Source organism: Lissotriton vulgaris, chromosome 6, assembly GCF_964263255.1.
Source record: "Lissotriton vulgaris chromosome 6, aLisVul1.2, whole genome shotgun sequence".
NCBI classification, from domain to species: domain Eukaryota; kingdom Metazoa; phylum Chordata; class Amphibia; order Caudata; family Salamandridae; genus Lissotriton; species Lissotriton vulgaris.
The window spans coordinates 1,224,075,630-1,224,097,455 of record NC_141694.1 but is presented as its reverse complement, the minus strand read 5'-3'; the positions used below and the strand labels follow the sequence as shown (position 1 = coordinate 1,224,097,455).

The following is a 21,826-nucleotide window of genomic DNA, read 5'->3' as shown; positions in this document are numbered from 1 at the left end:
CGGCAGGCGGACTGTGATATACCGATACCTCGGGAAAATACTAGTTAGATTCCTAACGTCCTGTAGTTATCACAGCCCAAGCAGGAAGGGTCCCTTCAAAAGTGCCACAGGAATGCACTTGTAATATTCCAGGCGTCCTCTCTCAGTTGAAAGAAGGAAGGGATACAGCGGGGCTCTTTTGAACATTTATTGGAGAATAGTCGGCATGACCGGTTTCAGCGTCAAGCCTTTTTCAAATGCTGCAGTTCGTGAAGGGTGCATCCGTCAGGATATTATTGAGCTCCTCCCATTCCGTGATGCAAAGGCTCAGCTGCAGCACATTCTCGTGCCGAGGCCGCAGAAGCCTCTGCCACGGACTTCTGTTCCCATCGTGCACCATATTGGAATTCAATGCGCCGCAGGGGTAAGTAACCCACGAATTTGCAGGGAATAAATGTTCTTGTGTCCCCTACTCCCTAGCACATGCCGTCAGTGTCACGTAGGCTGGAAGCGAAAGACAATGCAGACTCCTCTCGTGAAGTCCCGGATCACCACCAGGCAGCAGCTTCTTGTCAACACCAATAGGCAGACGGACTGTGATATACCGATACCTCGGGAAAATACAAGTTAGATTCCAAACGTCCTGTAGTTATGACAGCCCAAGCAGGAAGGGTCCCTTCAAAAGTGCCACAGGAATGCACTTGTAATATTCCAGACGTCATCTCCCAGTTGAAAGATGGAAAGAACACAGCGGGGCTCTTTTGAACATTTATTGGAGAAAAGTCGGCATGACCGGTTTCGGCGTCAAGCCTTTTTAGAATGCCGCAGTTCGTGAAGGGTGCAGCCGTCAGGTTATTATTGAGCTCCTCCCATTCCTTGATGCAAAGGCTCAGCTGCAGCACATTCTCGTGCCTAAGCCACAGAAGCCTCTGCCACGGACTTCGGTTCCCATTGTGCACCATATTGGAATTCAATGCGCCGCAGGGGTAAGTAACCCACGAATTTGCAGGAAATAAATGTTCTTGTGTCCCCTACTCCCTAGCCCATGCCATCAGTGTCACGTAGGCTGGAAGCGAAAGACAATGCAGACGCCTCTCGGGAAGTCCCGGACCACCACCAGGCAGCAGCTTCTTGTCAACACCGATAGGCAGGCGGACTGTAATATACCGATACCTCGGGAAAATACAAGTTAGATTCCTAACGTCCTGTAGTTATCACAGCCCAAGCAGGAAGGGTCCCTTCAAAAGTGCCACAGGAATGCACTTGTAATATTCCAGACGTCCTCTCTCAGTTGAAAGAAGGAAGGGACACAGCGGGGCTCTTTTGAACATTCATTGGAGAAAAGTCGGCATGACTGGTTTCGGCGTCAAGCCTTTTTCAAATGCCGCAGTTCGTGAAGGGTGCATCCGTCAGGTTATTATTGAGCTCCTCCCATTCCATGATGCAAAGGCTCAGCTGCAGCACATTCTCGTGCCGACGCCACAGAAGCCTCTGCCACGGACTTCTGTTCCCATCGTGCACCATATTAGAATTCAATGCGCCGCAGGGGTAAGTAACTTACGAATTTGCAGGAAATAACTGTTCTTGTGTCCCCTACTCCTAGCCCATGCCATCAGTGTCACGTAGGCTGGAAGCGAAAGACAATGCAGGCGCCTCTCGGGAAGTCCCGGACCACCACCAGGCAGCAGCTTCTTGTCAACACCGATCGGCAGGCGGACTGTGATATACCGATACCTTGGGAAAATACTAGTTAGATTCCTAACGTCCTGTAGTTATCACAGCCCAAGCACGAAGGGTCCCTTCAAAAGTGCCAAAGGAATGCACTTGTAATATTCCAGGCGTCCTCTCTCAGTTGAAAGAAGGAAGGGACACAGCGGGGCTCTTTTGAACATTTATTGGAGAAAAGTCGGCATGACCGGTTTCAGCATCAAGCCTTTTTCAAATGCCGCAGTTTGTGAAGGGTGCATGCGTCAGGTTATTATTGAGCTCCTCCTATTCCGTAATGCAAAGGCTCAGCTGCAGCGCATTCTCGTGCCGACGCCGCAGAAGCCTCTGCCACGGACTTCTGTTCCCATCGTGCACCATATTGGAATTCAATGCGCCGCAGGGGTAAGTGACCCACGAACGCCTCTCTGGAAGTCCCGGACCACCACCAGGCAGCAGCTTCTTGTCAACACCGATAGGCAGGCAGACTTTGATATACCGATACCTCGGGAAAATACAACTTAGATTCCTAACGTCCTGTAGTTATGACAGCCCAAGCAGGAAGGGTCCCTTCAAAAGTGCCACAGGAATGCACTTGTAATATTCCAGACGTCCTCTCTCAGTTGAAAGAAGGAAGGGACACAGCGGGGCTCTTTTGAACATTTATTGGAGAAAATTCGGCATGACTGGTTTCGGCGTCAAGCCTTTTTCAAATGCCGCAGTTCGTGAAGGGTGCATCCGTCAGGTTATTATTGAGCTCCTCCCATTCCTTGATGCAAAGGCTCAGCTGCAGCACATTCTCGTGCCTAAGCCACAGAAGCCTCTGCCACGGACTTCGGTTCCCATTGTGCACCATATTGGAATTCAATGCGCCGCAGGGGTAAGTAACCCACGAATTTGCAGGAAATAAATGTTCTTGTGTCCCCTACTCCCTAGCCCATGCCATCAGTGTCACGTAGGCTGGAAGCGAAAGACAATGCAGACGCCTCTCGGGAAGTCCCGGACCACCACCAGGCAGCAGCTTCTTGTCAACACCGATAGGCAGGCGGACTGTAATATACCGATACCTCGGGAAAATACAAGTTAGATTCCTAACGTCCTGTAGTTATCACAGCCCAAGCAGGAAGGGTCCCTTCAAAAGTGCCACAGGAATGCACTTGTAATATTCCAGACGTCCTCTCTCAGTTGAAAGAAGGAAGGGACACAGCGGGGCTCTTTTGAACATTCATTGGAGAAAAGTCGGCATGACTGGTTTCGGCGTCAAGCCTTTTTCAAATGCCGCAGTTCGTGAAGGGTGCATCCGTCAGGTTATTATTGAGCTCCTCCCATTCCATGATGCAAAGGCTCATCTGCAGCACATTCTCGTGCCGACGCCACAGAAGACTCTGCCACGGACTTCTGTTCCCATCGTGCACCATATTGGAATTCAATGCGCCAGAGGGGTAAGTAACCCACGAATTTGCAGGAAATAAATGTTCTTGTGTCCCCTACTCCTAGCCCATGCCATCAGTGTCACTTAGGCTGGAAGCGAATGACAATGCAGACGCCTCTTGGGAAGTCCCGGACCACCACCAGGCAGCAGCTTCTTGTCAACACCGATCGGCAGGCGGACTGTGATATACCGATACCTCGGGAAAATACTAGTTAGATTCCTAACGTCCTGTAGTTATCACAGCCCAAGCAGGAAGGGTCCCTTCAAAAGTGCCACAGGAATGCACTTGTAATATTCCAGGCATCCTCTCTCAGTTGAAAGAAGGAAGGGATACAGCGGGGCTCTTTTGAACATTTATTGGAGAATAGTCGGCATGACCGGTTTCAGCGTCAAGCCTTTTTCAAATGCTGCAGTTCGTGAAGGGTGCATCCGTCAGGATATTATTGAGCTCCTCCCATTCCGTGATGCAAAGGCTCAGCTGCAGCACATTCTCGTGCCGAGGCCGCAGAAGCCTCTGCCACGGACTTCTGTTCCCATCGTGCACCATATTGGAATTCAATGCGCCGCAGGGGTAAGTAACCCACGAATTTGCAGGGAATAAATGTTCTTGTGTCCCCTACTCCCTAGCACATGCCGTCAGTGTCACGTAGGCTGGAAGCGAAAGACAATGCAGACTCCTCTCGTGAAGTCCCGGATCACCACCAGGCAGCAGCTTCTTGTCAACACCAATAGGCAGACGGACTGTGATATACCGATACCTCGGGAAAATACAAGTTAGATTCCAAACGTCCTGTAGTTATGACAGCCCAAGCAGGAAGGGTCCCTTCAAAAGTGCCACAGGAATGCACTTGTAATATTCCAGACGTCATCTCCCAGTTGAAAGATGGAAAGAACACAGCGGGGCTCTTTTGAACATTTATTGGAGAAAAGTCGGCATGACCGGTTTCGGCGTCAAGCCTTTTTAGAATGCCGCAGTTCGTGAAGGGTGCAGCCGTCAGGTTATTATTGAGCTCCTCCCATTCCGTGATGCAAAGGCTCAGTTGCAGCGCATTGAAGCCTCTGCCACGGATTTCTGTTCCCATCGTGCACCATATTGGAATTCAATGCGCCGCAGGGGTAAGTAACATATACATAGCTAGCCAAATATTCACTCAGTGTGGCCCTTTCTTTTGGGTTGTGTATCGCTCTATTCAAAATACATCTTTGGAAAACTATAAATATATATATATCGGATATGAGATCAACCAAGGCACAGTAGGTAACCATCCGGCACTCCAGGGTAGGGTTTTAAAATGTACTCAGTTTATTATTAAATGACGAGTTACATCAAGGCGTTTCGGGAGTCAAGCTCCCTTGTTCACGATGTTAAGCCACCATTTTTTTTAGGTTAAAATACAAAACACAGTGGTAGTAGAAATCGACAATGGACCCAGTGTTCTACCTATGGGACTCTGCCTGATAGAGTATAGCGTTACAAAAGGGGGTGGTGATGGACGGAGCATCTAAACCAATCAATCACTCACACCCAGTCAACAGATCTGGGTTTAATCCATCACCGTTCTTTAGCCCACTCTGCCACCCCAGTTCAGACATGGCCATATGCAAATCAGTCTGACCCTGTGCCTCATGAGAACAGTTCAGCCCGAACTGCCAAGCCATTCCTTCCCTGGACCGGATTCGAGCTTCCTAGGACTGGTTTCTGGCATTACAGCTGTCTTCAGCCAGGCTTTTCTTGAATCCAGTGGCAAAGTGAGCAAGGGACTCACGTCTGAGCATACCCTGCCAACTTATGGCAAACCAAGCGGTACAAAAGGGGGTGGTGATGGTCACGTCTGAGCATACCCTGTCCTTCCATCACAACCCCCTTTTGTACCGCTTGGTTTGCCATAATTTGCAGGGTATGCTCAGACGTGAGTCCCTTGCTCACTTTGCCACTGGATTCAAGCAAGCCTGGCCACCACCCCCTTTTGTACTGCTGTGATAGAGTATAGCGGCCATATTTAAATGTGTTACTTTCAGTATTCACATATATATAAATCTCAGAATCAAGCTTACTTTCCACTTGTTCTCTGTTATCAAGTTTTAGTTAGAATAAATGGAATTTTATAACCATAATTTACAACTATTAATTGGGAATATCACTTCCTCAATTTTGTATATATATGTATGTGTGTATGTGTGTGTTTATAACTTGATGATATACACTTAATACATATATATATTTAAGCACTGCAGATGTGTATTTAGAATAAAAACTCTATGCTTATTTATATTTACTTCTCAACCTTTTGGTTATGTTTTTGTTATAAAATGGTAGGACAATATTAATAATTTGATATCCTCGAATACAAAGTTGTGGGCAGAGCAGGATCGTGAGCCTCAGTAGTGGAGGCTGGAGTTGGCCTTAATCTCTGCTGAAATCATTTTTGCATTCTTTACAGCTTCCTGTATGCCTTTCTAGACACCACATGAGACACAGGAGTTTTTCATTGATTTTGGGCATCCCACATCATAATGCTGGAAGAGTATGGGTAAGTGAAAAAGTATTTCAATGGACGAATAGGAGCCAGGTATTTGGGTGTTTCAGTTGCCCTCCATGCATGTTCTCTAAAATGTGATCCACTATAAATGTTATTTACCACACCCTGCTCCCAATCCATAACTAACCTCACCAGCCTCTAAACAAAGCTGTTCCTAGCATTTCTCATCAACCAATAATACCTCTAGACCTAAGATGATCTTCTTAGTATCTCCACTTGTTGCAGTGTCATTAAGCCCACTTCACTGTCCGACTATGCTTCTTTTCTTGCAAATTATTTCCCTTTTCCTCTTCTTTCCCCTTATGACTGGATTAGACGGCACTCTTCTTTTAGCTTCCCCATTTAATTTTCCTGCACTTCCTCACACACCTACCTAACCTACAAATACAATGTAAATAAGTTCAATAGCTATAAATCTTCATACACATTGGATATTTTTTGGCGCGCTAGTTTTAACCACATCCGTATTTCTACATTTACATGCACGTGCTTTTCATATAATTCATAAGATTGAATCAGGTAGATAAACTTGCCATTTAAAGGAGCATGTGACCACCTTCTTAAACGCGGGCAGTGCTAAAAACGTTGATGAAGGTTTTTCATTATGGGTATGGTATTATGTGGATAATGGAAGTGGGCCTTGGAGACCGTTTAACCTCATGCCATTCTTTACCACTTCAGCAGCCACGCTGGCCCACCACAGAGGCAATTATGAGGCAGAACAACAGCTTGCTACTTTACTCTGGTGAAAGGGTAAGTAACACAGGATTTCAAAGGCCATCAGTTTTTTTGAGTATTTTCTTTGTCTCAGTGCATTTTATCTACTTGGCTTCTAGCAATGGTGGATGCTCTACAAAGCAAATCTCATCCCTTGCCCTCGGCCCCCGTCTAAAGAAAACTGTACAACCTCTTCTTTACAGCATCCTAATTTTATTGGCCTCTGGGTTTTGAAATTACTGTTTCTGAAGGTTTATCAATGGCAAATGAATGCTGTTTTTGCACGGATTAATAAAGGCCACCAATCAATTATTTACATATATGAATGTTTACAATGCACAATTTGCAAGACAGTCTGTCTCTCATCCTTCCTTTTACTCCTCCAAACTATCCCACACTTCCTTCACATCCCTTTTCTGCACCTACGCAGAGTAAACTCATTTATCAAATCACAACCACTTTTAAAGGTGGTGAGTTTGCAACTATTCTGCCATTGATACAGAGATTACATTTATTTCTACTTGCTAGATCTGCAGAACGTATATATATCCACATCACCATTTACAAGCGCCTAAGACCTCATCTGATAGTTGTAATGACCACAGTCCAAAATAAAAGAACACCCTTTGTGCCCTGCAGTCACCTCATAACATTTCCGCTGTGGAAATGCATACAGACTTTTCTTTGGGGGCCCGTTGTGGGCCCTCAGGGGTGAAGGGGGGCTGGGGGTGCACATGGGGGGTACCTATGGTAGCCTCCTGCCTTTGTGTGCACGAAGCGGCAGGCACCACGCGGTGCCTGCAGCTTTGTGCATGCAAAGGAAAACATGGTTTATTTAACATTGCGGCGTGTGCTGCTTCAAGCAGCACCGCCGCAATGTTAAATATACAGGATGTGACCGCCTGGGTGGCGGTCACATCCTAATTTGCACGGAGGGACCGCCGCTGCCCCTGCGGACGGTCCCTCCTACTCTGGGGTGGCGGACGGACGCAGATCCATCCGCCATCCTAATGAGGCCCTTAGTTTGGGGTAATACACTTGAAATAGATTGACTTCAAACAGACAAATGTTTATTGACAATAGTAAATAAAATATTGGATTATACTGTTTAGTTGCCTGCAGTGAAATCTTTGATTATGCTGAATATGCATTTTTATTAAAACAACACTGTCTGTTAGTAAACACATTCTTCTGTTGAGTGCTGCTTTGTCGGTGTCCGGATTGGACCCAACAATCCTTGGCGACAGCAACCCACGCAGAAAGTAAAGAAATGCTTTGGTGCAGACCAGCAAGGTCTGAGGGACTCACTACATGGTGGGGAGTCAGAGCATGTCTGGAGCAACCAGGGAAGCCCAAGGAAAAGTAGAGTTACCTTCACTGGGACCCACCAGTCAAAGGACCAGGGATCCGGAGGAGCTTCAAGTGGAAATGCAAGAAGGGGGCTCACGGAACACTTGTGCAGTGTAGTCCCCCACAATCCTCGGTGCAGATGGTGCTCGGGGTTTGGGCTCCAAGTAACCCAAAGCACAACTTCAAGAGATGTCGAGAAGTTAATGCACTAGCAAATGTGCACAGTGTCCAGGAGTTCCGGTTCCACATCACTCGTGAGGGCTGCGGGTCTCAGCTTTGCTGGAGACTCGGATCGGCCTCTGAGAAGTCTGGAAATCCTCTTCCTGTGCTACAGGTACTTTGGAGTCCGTTGGGAGCTTCGGAGATGCAGACCGTCAAATGCTTCATTGGTGCCTGCTAATCAGGTTAGTCACTCCTTGACCCCAAGGGAGATTTCTTCAGTCCTCTAGTCTTTAGTAGAGCATCGAAGTTCCAGGATTCAGTTGTAGAGTTTCATCCAGGGATATCTAAAGTCCTTTTGCCAGGTGTTTCTTACTTAGCCCTAAGAAAGGAGTTGGACCCGCCTATGGGAGGGTTTGGAAAGAGGGGTGGCTACACCCATTTCCTTTGTCCAGTTTTGCGCCAGAGCAGGGGATGGTAGCCCCTGTAACCGGTTTGAAGTGGGCTATGCACAGGGACACCAAATGTGCCCCCAATGCAGACTTCCAAACACTCTCAGAGTGCACCCACCTAGCCCCATATACTAAAGCCTGTCTGGGAGGTGGTTACACCTCCCTTTGACAGGAAACCTATTGTCCAGGCCTCCCCTGCCCAAGTTTCGGTCAGCAGCAGGAGGCCAGACTCATGTCTGTGGCTGCAGCATCCATTTTGTGATGCCAGAGCTCTTTAAACTTGTTAACGGTTAGACCGGTGTGTACATGTCTCTCCCTCTAGAAGGATGGAATTTTACCCCTGCTGCCAGAACTGGCAGGGAAGGGTAGGATTCCAAAGTGTTTGACACCAAACACGACATGTTTCCGTGGAGCCAACCCAAAGTTAGCATTTACTGCGAGGTTATAATGCACTGAAGTGTATATGGTCAGGCTGCTTCACAGAACAGCCCAAGAGAATACATTCTGAAGGCTGCAGAGGGGCCCTGCTCATGCATGGGCACCCTCTCACACGAAACCAATGACCCTGACTTAAGGATTGATAAGGCCTGCAATTGGGGTGACTGATAGGTTTCTATGTGCAGTGATATAAGGTAGATATAGGTAACCTGTGTCTTAGTAAGGAGTGCATGCACCACCTTACCCAGGCTGCAGTAGCAGTCCTGTGCTGTCATTTTGGAAGGCTTCCCGGGGTGGCATAATACATGCTGCAGCCCCTGGTAGGCCTCTGGGGTACCTATGCCCTTGGTACCTAAGGTACCATATACTAGGGACTCACAAGGGTACCCAGTAACCAAACTGGAGTATACCTATAATACATGGAATCATTTTAGAAAATAAAGCAGATAGGCTGGGGCCCTGAATAGCAGCATCCCAGCAAAACTAAGTCAAAAACCATCAAAACACTGGGAAAAAGTGGGGGCAGCCATGTAGTCAGATTCCACCTTCCTACATACCCCCCAAAACAAAAGAAGATAAGGCTAACCTTGCCCAGTTGAGCCTTTATTGACTAAGTGGCCATATAAGGAAGTACCTGCACTGGCATGGTTACCCCCTGTCTTATGATCCACTAAGCAATCCCTCATCCTAAGGCTATGAGAGGGTCTCCACCATGAGGACTCACTGTGGTGTGTTTTGGTGAAGTATAAGGCTGGTGAGGGGTCTGGGTATTGAAGTGAGGCCCTAATAAATTTAGTCTCAGCTCCCTTAGATCACTGTTCACCATGGATGCTTTTCTTTCCATGACTGAGTTACACTTTGCTCCAAGGGTCAACCTGTTGCTGCCTACATCTAGGGGTTGGGTCAATTTGGATGGAACACTGGAGGGACATGGTAGGTTTGGAACCACTGGGTCCCAGGTTTGCCTTTGCCCAACAGAGTCTTTCTGGGGGTGGTCCCTTTTCAATGTCAAAAGGGATCCCTCAGGGGTTTGAGGAATGTTCACCTGGCTAGGGCTACTAGACTGGGTGCCCCTAATCTGCTGATGGAAGAGTTCCTCTGGACAGGGAGCCATGTAGGGTCCACTGAACTCCCCCACCTCTGCAGCCCTGGGATGACTGAGGAAGGGTAGAGAGGGGCAAGTTACCTGCTCCAGGCTGGGTACCACCTTGGAAGGGTCCCCTGCCATCAGAGAGGTTGTCAGGACAGGTCTGACTACCTCTGGGGCATTTCTTTCACTAGGGGTAGATCAGTTCCATGAGGATGACGACCCTTACCTATAGTCTGGGGGGAAGAAGACTGTTCTTCATCCCTTGTGCTCTCTTGTGGAGAACAATGGGCCATTCTTTCAGGCTCCATCACTCCCTGGGGTTGGACTGGGGCCTGCACAGCCCCACTAACTCTCTCAGGGACGCCCAGCATCCTCAGATGGGCTTAGTTTTCAACTTCAGCCCAGGATGAAATTTCCAGATCATTGCCCAGTAGGCAATCTACAGGCAAGTTTGGGGACACTGCTACTCTTTTTGGGCCTGTCCCCCGCCCCCAGCTGAGATTGACTATGGCCAAGGGGTGATCGGTTCTGACACCATCAATGTTGGTCACCTGGTACTTAAAGTCACATAAAAAATGTTGAGGGGGACTAGTTTCCCTGTCACCATGGTGACACTAGCCCTGTGTCCCTGAAGGCCAGAGCTTTCTGACCATTGATTATGGGCTCCTGTCTGTACCTGGCCAAAGCTTTGGAACCCATGGTATAAGTGGCAAATCCCATGTCACCGTCACAGACTAAGGAGGCATGTGAGGGGGACCTGTCTAAACTAGGGCCCACCACTGTTCCCCAAGAGAATGCACATAACATTTTGGGTGCAACACTACCCCCTGGGGGATTATCACTAGTAGTACCCGGAGTAGTGGTAGTGGTAGTTGAAAGAACATTTTCTTTATTGCCAATCCTGGGGCCACTGGGATCAGTTTTCCAGTGGCCAGGCTTATTACAAACATGACAATATGGTTTCTTTTCAGGAGAGGAAGGAGTTTGGGGCCCACCCCCAGAAGTGGATTGTGGGGCCCTGTAGGGGACTTGTCTTTTGATTTACCCCCACCTTTCTCTTGGGACTTGGTAGAATCTTCCTTCTGGTCACCACCTTGATTCTTAGACCTTACCCTGGTTCTGACCCATTTGTCTGCCTTCTTTCCAAATTCTTGGGGAGAAGTCAGATCAGAGTCCACCAGGTACTGGTGTAAAAGCTGTTTTTGAGAAATATTAAGGATCTTCTCCCTCATAATTAAGTTGTACAATCCTTTGAAATCACACACCTTACTGCCATGCATCCAACCTTCCAGAGCCTTGGTAGCACAATCTACAATGTCAACCCAGTCTTGAGTCTGTACCTTTTGGGTATCTCTGAACTTAATCCTGTATTGTGCAGTGGTTAAGCCAAACCCATCAATCAGAGCAGTCTTCAAGACAGTATAATTATCAGCATCCTCTTCTCTAACAGTGAGGAGCTTGTCTCTACCTTTGTCTGCAGAGGAGAGCCTCTACATTGCTGCCCACTGCTCCTGGGGGACCTTCTGAACTTTGCTGGCCCTTTCCAGTGCAGTTATCCACTTGTGGATGTCATCCCCACTCTGGTAGGGAGGGACAATCTTGTTTAAATTCCTATGGTTATGAGATCTTTCTCTACCACTAGGGAAGGTGCTGTCACCATGCGACTCTAGTCCCATCTTTTTTCTAGCTCTTTCAAGCTCTAGGTGCTCCCTTTCTTAAGCTACCTGCTGTCTTTTAATCCTCAGCTGGGCTTCCTCAAACTTCAGTTGCCTTTCTCTCTTCTCCTGGGAGGATTCCCTCCTTTGAGAAGAGACAGAGGTCCCTATAGATACACCAGAATGGTCAGACTCCACAGAAGGAGATCTGGGTCGTCTAGGTGTACCTCCAACCCTTCCTCTGGGAATAAAGAGAGGGCATTCCTGGCCTTCATTCTTTTTTCCAGGAGGACCTGCACTGTCCAGGTCAAGGTCATTGTCACCTCCCTGGTCAGCATCAGAGTTTGAGTCCTAGTGGTTTGCACCACTGGGCTCTTCCTCATCTGCTGCCCCATCCCCACTGCCTAACCCTTCAGGCCTTGAAGCCTTTCTATGATCATCTAGCAGTAGTACCTCCTTGAGGTGTTGGGTATTGGCACTTTTACCTGTATTCAATTTCCTCATAGTACACAAGGCCCTCAATTCTAAGATGGGAATGTGTCATACTTGGATGCCTGTAACATACTGACATCTGGCAGGGACCCACTGGTTCCTGGCCTTGAAGACATTACTAGTGTGGTGTGGTGTTGTCAGGATAGTCAAGCATAAGGTCAGAAAGAGCCTTTCAGTGAGCACGACATGTGGAAAACGCAAGAAAGCAGTAAGGCAGAAAAAAATCCCCAATTAAGGGCAACCCTAAAAATGGCCGCCAAAAATCGATTGCCAGAGTTGCTGGTCAGCGCTCTAGCCTTTGATTGCAATCAGCATGACACAGGTGAAGCGCCTGTTCTGTGGCGCACTTCACCTGAACTTTGAGGAAGGAAGGACGCCCGTTGGAAATGCGCAGCGAAGTATCAGGAAAAACTTTGTCGCGTTTCTGAAAAATAATCATACCTGGTTCGAGTACAGGTCCAGAGGAAATTCACGGAAGCCGCAGCAAGACTGTTCCGAGTATTACATTATTAGGAGCATGAGCATTGTTTTGTTAGAGTAAAGACTGTGTAAGAGGCATGCACATTTGAGACTGAATTTTCTGAGGTTCTGAGCATGCGTTTCATTGAGTCCTCTGCTCCCTTTGAATAAGACTTCCAGAGTCAGAACAAGTCTATAGAGGAAGGTCAGACTTGTAACACGCACTTTTATTTAGCGCTACAGTAGCAAGTGTGAGAGAAAGCGAATAGCAGCAATTAAAAAACAATCTTTGCAGATAGAGAGCTGTAGCTCGAAGAGAGATTACATTTAATAATATCAACGCAGCACTACTTAGTTGTGTTTTAGAGTGAATATTAAACTCTAGTTGGGCTTATTGTTTAAGAAGTCAGAATAAAGAAGCATAAGTAAAACCAAGTTAAGGTGAAGCAAGATAATAAATTAAACTGATACTTACCAAATACAGAATCCACAATAAAGACGGTAGCAGTAACAAGTTAGGTAAGGAACCTGAGAAAGATAAAAGAAAAGAGGCTAGCAGCAGAGATATAAGAGAATTAACCAATCTCATTAAATGCTAGTTACAACTATTAGAAGATAAGAACAAAGAAAAAACACCAAGAAGCGAGGCATTGGTCACATCTAGACGGGGTAGGCGAGCAAGAGTATAGAATATATAGCACAATGGAAGTAAGAAGGGAGTTAGAGTATTAATGAGTGTTTTTCCCTTACAGTAAAACTTCTACTCGTTCTAACCAGAAGAAGACGTTTGAAGCTGAATAAAGAATTAGATGCGGTGTGGCTGTCTCTTCTCTGCCCCATTGCCTTTTCCCCCTGGGGTTTAGTTGGCATACACGCTCACATTTGCATGTTGCTGAGAAAACTTAGTGTAGCATTGGGAACTTGCGACATTCTGCTCCTGTGTATTGGTGAAGAGCACATCTTGACAGGTGTATGCACCTACCTACTCTAGTGTGGCTTAATAAACTCTCTTGAGCTGTAGAAGAGTGTGCTAAGCTCTTGACACAGAACTTTAAGTTCAGTAGAACTTACTGTATTTAAGCTTGTATTACATGTACCTCTGGTACCTTTAGTGGTTTTCAGTTAGTCAATCACTTGAGATTATCTGGTAAAACAATGGGAAGCTGGAATCCCACACGCTGCACACCAATGTGAGAAGTTGGCCTGGCATATGGCGTCCACTCTTCTAGTGGGCACCTTGCACCAGTCCAAACGACCCTTATTGATGGTAAGTTAAAGTCAACCTTTATTGAAAGCTATCCTAGTGGTAGCTATGGAGAGCAGCCTTCAGGCAAAGTCTTGGAGGAATTTACAGCAGCTTGTTTCACCAATCTATAATCTCGTGAATGACCAAATGAAAGGAGAACCACACCAAGTATATATATAAAATATATGTTTTTATTCTAAACACATCCCACTAGTCTCTTTATGAGGCTAGCAGCAAAAGTACATACGGAAAACTTAATAGCACACAGTAAATTAGCACAATATACGTTGAGCCCTAGGGGCGTACCAACCCATATATTAGGAAAGTGGTATAAGAACCATGACTTGACTAGACGCAAGTCAGTGTAAAAATCATAGCGTAATATCAACAAAATGAATGGGAGAAAGTGCATGAAGGAACCACAAAACAAGATAATTATAAAAACTATATTTCATTTAATAAATATACAAGTGTTCATATTAAAAACAATCAATAAAATAACATCAATTATAAACAAAGCAATTCTACAATTTCCATACAATACATGAAGGAATGTATATCTAAAATTACAGAGTGGCAATCAATATTGTTCGACGAGCGTTTCGGCGTTATAGGAAACGCCTTCTTCAGGAGCCACAAATTTTATCTGAAAAACATGGTTTAATTGGAGTTAGTAAACACATTTACATGACCATTTTGTTCAAAAATTACATTCTATATTACGCCAATATTTAAAAACAAAGAATCAAAACAAACACAGGTACCTTAATGACATTTCTTCCCTACTTGTATAGCCCACTAGATACATCTGTACAAGGTACAAACCTAATATGACTATATTTGAGCAGTTGTAATTGAGGGACTGTTAATTCCTACAAAGCAAAAATATGATGACTAAATCCTCACATTTGGTTAAGGATCTTTATCCTGATTGATGTCTCAATCTCAGTGTGTACCTGTCAACACGGTCTCTACCCAACTTCAAAGATTTATTCTGTACAATCCACTTGAATGGATCGATATACGTACATAGTATAGCTGATGGCAAGCCTGTCCAACACATAGCTATTACCTGGATTGGTTTTTCTTTTATATGTGTATCATTGCTTCTATATTTTTAGATATGTATGTAACTATATCTCTGTTGGTACATTATGTTGGCACTCGATAGCAGGAAATTTTGGTGATGTATGCTTATCCAACCTGAACATTATTAACTATGAAGCACTTACCTAATTTCATATATACAGGAGGACGATATACCGGAGAATGAGCTTGCTTTATCTGTTTATCTATATGTCCTTTGATTTTGTTCTATAGTGGAGTAATATGGTAGGAAAAGAGAGGGGATAAGAACTATCAGTTATAATTATCATTTTATACGGAAAATTCGTAAAACCATTACCTCAAAAAGAATTGCGATATTAGTTAAAGATAGTAACATGAAATTGTCTTAAGGTTGCAAAGCACATATTTAATACTAGAACATCTGGTAATTGCATATGAGCAATATTTAGGGTTTGAATCCGGTGATACTATCCATAATTAGTTGCTATTCAATGGGGGGTTTCTAACTAGGAGCATACATTCACAGTATAGATCGAAATGGCCAGGCGCATAATAATTCAAGGATGCGATTTCAATGAAAGACGCTTTATTTATTTGAGCTTACCGTAGCACATTATCGCTAAATGCTCGCAATCGGGTAACGTCCTCTAAGTAGGTCGTTGCTATATCCTTTTGTCCCTCTATTCGACCTTCATAGATGCTTAGATATAAATATGAAATGCAAGATATAGAGTTAGTCAGAAAACGGGGGAGGGGCAGACTCTCTTAATACTTGGCCCTAAATAGGTTTCATATATAGAACAGACCTGGGGATTTCTCATAAAGCTAAATATCCTTACCAATAGGGTAACCGAATGTTGTATCACTACTGTGAAGGTACGACAAAGAAATATGATTGTTGACGTCTTAGGGCTGCGATAATTCACGTGTCCGTTAATAGAGGACTTCCAATTCTACGTAAAGATGCTAAATGTAGAAAACAGAGTATACGGCTGTCAGTAACCTGCACTTCAGTGAAAATAGTTATTTGTTTAAATAAATAAAACAACGGATGACGACTCGTAATCCACAATCGCCTTACCTAATGCAAAGATGTTTACGGCTAACGTTTTCGTCTGGGTGGTGACTAGACGCAAGGCCTGTAGAAGTGCTGGGACCCCAAGGAACCACCCAAGGTAGTGACACAGGGGACGCATGCAGTGTCTAAACACAGCCACAGATCGCTCTTGACTTTAATGGGGAAAGTCGCAGTTGGAAATTTAAAGAAAGGGACACTTAGAGGAGGACTTTGAGCTAACCCCTATTTACCTAAGGGGTTCTACAGCCAACACCCACGGGAGCACGGAGTACTCGAGTTACCTCAGCCAGGGAAGCCGGGTGCATAGTAGGTGTTGGGAATTGTCGTTGTTTCCAATGGCGATCTGCTGCAAAGTGCTGCTGCAGTTGAAGAAGAAAGTATCTGGATGATCCAAGCCTGGATCGAAGATGAGAAGAACCTGAAAGCAGAGAGGACAGAGTCTGGGTCACTAGCCAGTGACCAGGAGCACAAAAGGCGGATGCCCACCGATGTCGGGTGATTTCAGGTGAAGAAGGTGAAGCTTGACTCTTCTGCCATGAAAACCAGGAGGTGTCAACGACAACCAATTTCTGGAATCGAGCTGTCTCACAAAGGATTTTGAGTGCTGCCGTGTCAGTGTCCTGATTGGACCCAACTAGCCTTGGCAACAGCAACCCATGCAGAAAGTAAAGAAATGCTTTGGTGCAGACCAGCAAGGTCTGTGGGACTCACCACACAGTGGGGAGTCAGGGCACGTCTGGAGGAACCAGAGAAGCCCAAGGAAAAGTACAGTTTCCTTCACAGGGACCCACCAGTCAAAGGACCAGGGAGCACGAAGGAGCCTCAAGCGGGAATGCAAGAAACAAGCTCACAGTACACTCATGGAGTGTAGGCCCACAATCTTTGGTGCAGATGGTGCTCGGGGCTTGGGCTACAAGTAACCCAAAGCACAACTTCAATAGATGTCAAGAAGTTAATGCACTAGCAAATGTGCACAGTGTCCAGGAGTTCTGGTTCCACGTCACTCGTGAGGGCTGCAGGTCTCAGATTTGCTGGGGATTTGTATCGGCTTCTGAGAAGTCTGAAAATCCTCTTCCTGAGCTGCAGGTGTTTTGGAGTCCGACGTGAGCTTCAGAGATGCAGACTGTCAAATGCATCATTGGTGCCTGCCAAGCAGGGGAGTCACTCCTTGACCCCAAGGGAGATTTAGTCTTTAGCAGTGTCGAAGTTCCAGGATTCAGTCGCAGAGCTTCGTCCAGGGATATCTAAAGTCCTGTTGCCAGGGGTTACTTACTTATACCTAAGAAAGGAGTTGGACTAACTCTAGGGACCCACCTATGGGAGGGTTTGGAAAGAGGGGTGGCTACACCCATTTCCTTTGTCTAGTTTTGCGCCAGAGCAGGAGCTAGTAGCCCCTGCAACCGGTTTGCACTGGGCTATGCACAGGGACACCAAATGAGCCCCCAGTGCAGACTTCAAAGCACTCTCTGATTGCACCCACCCAGCCCCAATACACTAAAGCATGTCTGGGAGGTGGTAACACCTCCCTGTGTGTGGAAAACCTATTGTCCAGGCCTCCCCTGCAGGAGTTTCAGTCAGCAGCAGGAGGCCAGACTCATGTCTGTGGCGGCAGCATCCATTTTGTGATGCCAGGGCTCTTTAAACTTGTTACCGGGTAGACTGGTGTGTACATGTCTCTCCGTCTAGAAGGGTGGAATTCTACCCCCACCACCAGAATTGGCGGGGGTAAGATTCCAAAGTGTTTGACACCAAACACGACATGTTTCCGTGCAGCCATTCCAAAGTTAGCATTTACTGCAAGGTTATAATGCACATAAGAGTATATGGTAAGGCCGCATCACAGAACAGCCCCAGAGAATAGATTCTGAAGGCTGCAGAGGGGCCCTGCTCATGCATGGGCACTCTCTCTCACGAAACCAAGCACCCTGCCTTCAGGATTGATTAGGCCTGCCATAGGGGTGACTGATAGGTTTTTATGTGCAGTGATTTAAGGTAGATATAGGGAACCTATATCTTAGTAAGGGTGCATGCAGTAGCAGTCCTGTGATGTCATTTTGGAAGGCTTCCTAGGAGTGGCATAATACATGCTGCAGCCCCTGGTAGGCCTCTGGGGTACCTATGCCCTTGGTATCTAAGGTACCATATACTAGGGACTCACAAGGGTACCTCAGTAACCAAACTGGAGTGTACCTATAGTACATGGGAACCGAACCAGGAAGACATACTAAGCTATATTGAGGATAGTGGCATACCAATAGCTGATGCGGAGGAAGCAGTTAAATTAGAAGACATAATGTCTATAGAAGAAGTGGAACTGGCATTGTCAACTTTACCAACAGGGAAGGTGGCTGTAGATGACTCGTTGCCATTAGAATTTTGTAAATCTTTTAAAATAGTACTATTATTGCCTATGTGTAGAGTGATACAATGGGTGGCAGCAAGTGGGCAGGTGACGGAGTCATGGAGTACAACACAAATTGTATTTTTCTTAAAAAAGGGCAAATCTCGAACAGAATGCGGGTCATATCGGCCTATTTCACTTATTAATACTGACGCAAAGGTCTTTTCAAAGATCTTGGCAACTCGCCTAGCTCCACTTATGCCACGACTAGTTTCTGAAAAACAACACAGGTTTATTATGACGAGGGACACTACTGCTCACGTCAATATGGCCATTGGGGCATTTGATTACGCAGATAAGATGGGGATCGACTTCGGTATGATATTATTAGACGCCGAAAAGGCCTTTGACCTAGTCAGGTAGGACTTCTAATGGGCCGTACTGGCCAAAATTGGTCTAGGACCTCAATTTCTGTCCTGCGTATAGGCTTTATACTGTAATCCACAGGCCAAGCTGTCGTATGGGGGAATGCATTCACCTCCATTTCAGATTCTGTGTGGGACAAGGCAGGGATGCCCTCTGTCCCCGTTATTATCCACTCTTTATATAGAGCCATTTCTGGGCACACTACAAAAGTGCACACAAATTAAACCTCTAAAAGCTGAATACTAAACTAAAGATCACAACCTATGCAGACGATATCGCAGTCTATGCAATCAACCCAGAGGAAGCTGTAATTAGTATTAAGGTAGAAGCAGACAAATTTGGCAAAGTTGCAGGGTACAAATTTAATGCTGACAAAACTCAGGTACTTACCACTGTCGGGATTCAGAACTCAATTATCGGATCTTGTGTCACTATAACTACCTTGGGAGTAAGGATAACGGCTAAGATTAATCAGATCATTGATTTAAATTATGTACCCTTGCTAAAGTAAACTATTAAATTTTTAAGAATTTTGCATAGGCTTCCTATAGGCCTGTTAGGCAGATGTAACTTGATCAAAATGAAAATATTGCCTACATTTCTACTTTTGTTTCGTTCTATTTCTTTGAAAGTCCCCAACATATTTTTTTTTTAAATTAGAGGGGGTTTTTAGTAGTTTTATTTGGGGATATAAAAAACCGAGGAGGGCGATTGAGCTGCTTAAAGCTGCATATGATCAAGGTGGGCAGATTTCAAAGTCTATTTCTGGGTCGTTTTCGGAGTTTGGTCGGCCTAGATCAGACTGATTTTGTCTTCACATTTATGCTGGGGAACCAGAGGGATAGATTTTTATATGGAATTAGAGATCCAAACTATTTTAAAAGGGTAGCATTTAAGACTGTTAAGGATGTTGTATATATTTGGCAAGCAATGTCTACTAGGTGCAATCTACTGATATTCCATAAAAACTACCCATTGTGGGGGAATCCCACTTTTCCTGAGGTATTTAGGGATCAAGCGGGTACAATTTGGGCGAACTATGGAGTAAACTGCTTGGGCGATTTATATAATGATAGAGGTATTAAATCATTTGAAAATTTAAAACTGGCCTATAAACTTCCGGCCTACTTTTTTAAAAATATTTGCAGATTAAGGATTATCTTGCTTCTAATGTGGCCGTAAAAGAAATAAAACATTCAACAGTCTGGGATTGTATCTATAGGGAGAAGTCTAAATCTCTCATTGGCTCAATGTATGCTCTTCTACATAGTTTCAGACCATTGGGCAATGAAAAAATTAGCGGAACGTTGGACTCAAACCTTGGGGACAATGGTCTCACCTAGAATGATAGAACAGGTATTAGGCTATGTTAAGGACTCTGCTCATTCTGTTAGCTTACAACTCCAGCAAACACGTATTATTTGCATGATGTATTACACTCCTGCTAGAATAGCTAAATGGGCCCAGGGAAATAGGATGGAGGATAAAATAAACTGTCCAACATGTGGACAGTATGCTGCTAACTTAAAACATATGTTTATGGAATGTCCGAATGTCCAGAATTGAATAGGTACTGGAGGAAAATCAAGCAAATGCTTTAATCTAAAATAGGATTGAATCACCCACTCACGGATCTTGAAATTATGTTGGGATATAAAGATGGTAATCCGGCAGTAGCGCATTTCTCTTTACGATTCTAATGGCTGCAGCTAGGCTGGCTATTGCCAGGGCATAGGTCTCTACTACACCACCGGTGGCAGAGGATTGGTGGGCGATTATCAGAGATACTTATGGTGTAGAGGCAGCTCTGGCAAAAGTAAAGGGGCATCAAATCGTTAGTTAAATTAGAGGTCCTGTGGGGGCCATTGGCCCTGGATGGCTTAAGGTAGATGGATTTGGCTAAATATGAAATAAGTATTTCCCCTAAAAAACATTTTCTTTACATATGCTATGATACTGTGAAATTTCTATTTGTTTCCTCTCTTTTGTTTCTCACTATGCTCTTGCCTATGTATTAATATATTTGCTTATTCATATTAATTTATTTGTTTATGTCAACTGTATGAACATACCCTATCTGAAGGAAAATCAAAATTTGATTAAAAAAAAAAAGGAATCATTTTAGAAGAGAAAGCAGATAAGCTGGGGCCCTGAATAGAAGGATCCGAGCCAAACTAAGTCAAAAACCATCGAAACACCAGAAAAAAGTGGGGGCAACCATGTAGTCAGATTCCACCTATACAGTAAGGAGTGGTGAACTTATAAGTTACTCCACACTCCTGTCACAGGGACTTCTTATACTTAGAAATGAAGTTTGTAACACGGTCTGACACCACCTCTCTGGGAAACCCCACATGGGAGAGAATCCCCATCAGTGCACGTCTCACCACGGGGCCCGTCAATATCCTGAGAGGGATGGCTTCTGGGTACCGGGTAGCATGGTCCACCAAGTCCAGGGTAAACCTGTTGCCCATGGCTGTCTTGGGGTCCAGAGGCCCCACAATGTCAACACCCACCCTTCCAAAGGGGTTGCTGACCACAGGGAAGGCCTGGCAAGTTTGACAAGTCCTACAATGAGTATCTGAACTCTTGCACATCTGGGGTCAATAAAAGTGGGTGACAAGCCTTTCAACACTCTTGTCCTGCCCCAGATGTACAGCTAATGCTACATCATGAGCCACACCCAGTAGGAAGGCTCTGAAGCGCTGGGGCACCACCAGCACATGGGATGACCCCGGCTCAGCAGCATTAGGCTCGCTATACAGTAGGTCATTCTCCCAGTAGATCCAATGTGATCCAGACTGATCACCTGCTGCCTGGCTTGAGGCCAACCCACAAGAGATGGGCACTTCTTCTGTTCTGCACAGAATTCCTCCCTGGAGGGTCCTCCTTCTTGCTGCCAATGGGTCAGCTCAGGCAGGTCCCTCAGTTCTGCACCATGCTCCCCTGTAGGTTCCAGGCTTTCCCTTCAAGGTCTGCCTCCTCCTGGACCGTGGGAACAACGGGGGCTGGTTTCTCGTGCCCCTACCTCTTCTCTTTAAGGCAGGTACTTGGGCCATACTTTCAGGCTCCAGGACCTCTTGAATATACCTACTGGCTGCCATAGACCGAGTGGTCACACACTCCCACTCAGGCAAACCCAACATCTCTAAATGAAACCTTCTCTCCACCTTAGCCCAAGGAGAGCTCTCTAAATCATT

At 45.5% G+C, this 21,826-nt stretch overlaps 1 protein-coding gene across 1 annotated transcript in view; it reads left to right on the top strand.

The window, feature by feature from the left end:
* Window positions 1-21,826, top strand: part of LOC147708652 (uncharacterized) — a 334,370-nt gene that overhangs the window by 151,083 nt on the left and 161,461 nt on the right. Inside the window, exon 12 of the mRNA XM_086925378.1 lies at window positions 5,557-5,646. Within this exon, the coding sequence (XP_086781504.1) occupies window positions 5,557-5,646 (90 nt within the window). The remainder of the gene's footprint in view (window positions 1-5,556; window positions 5,647-21,826) is intronic.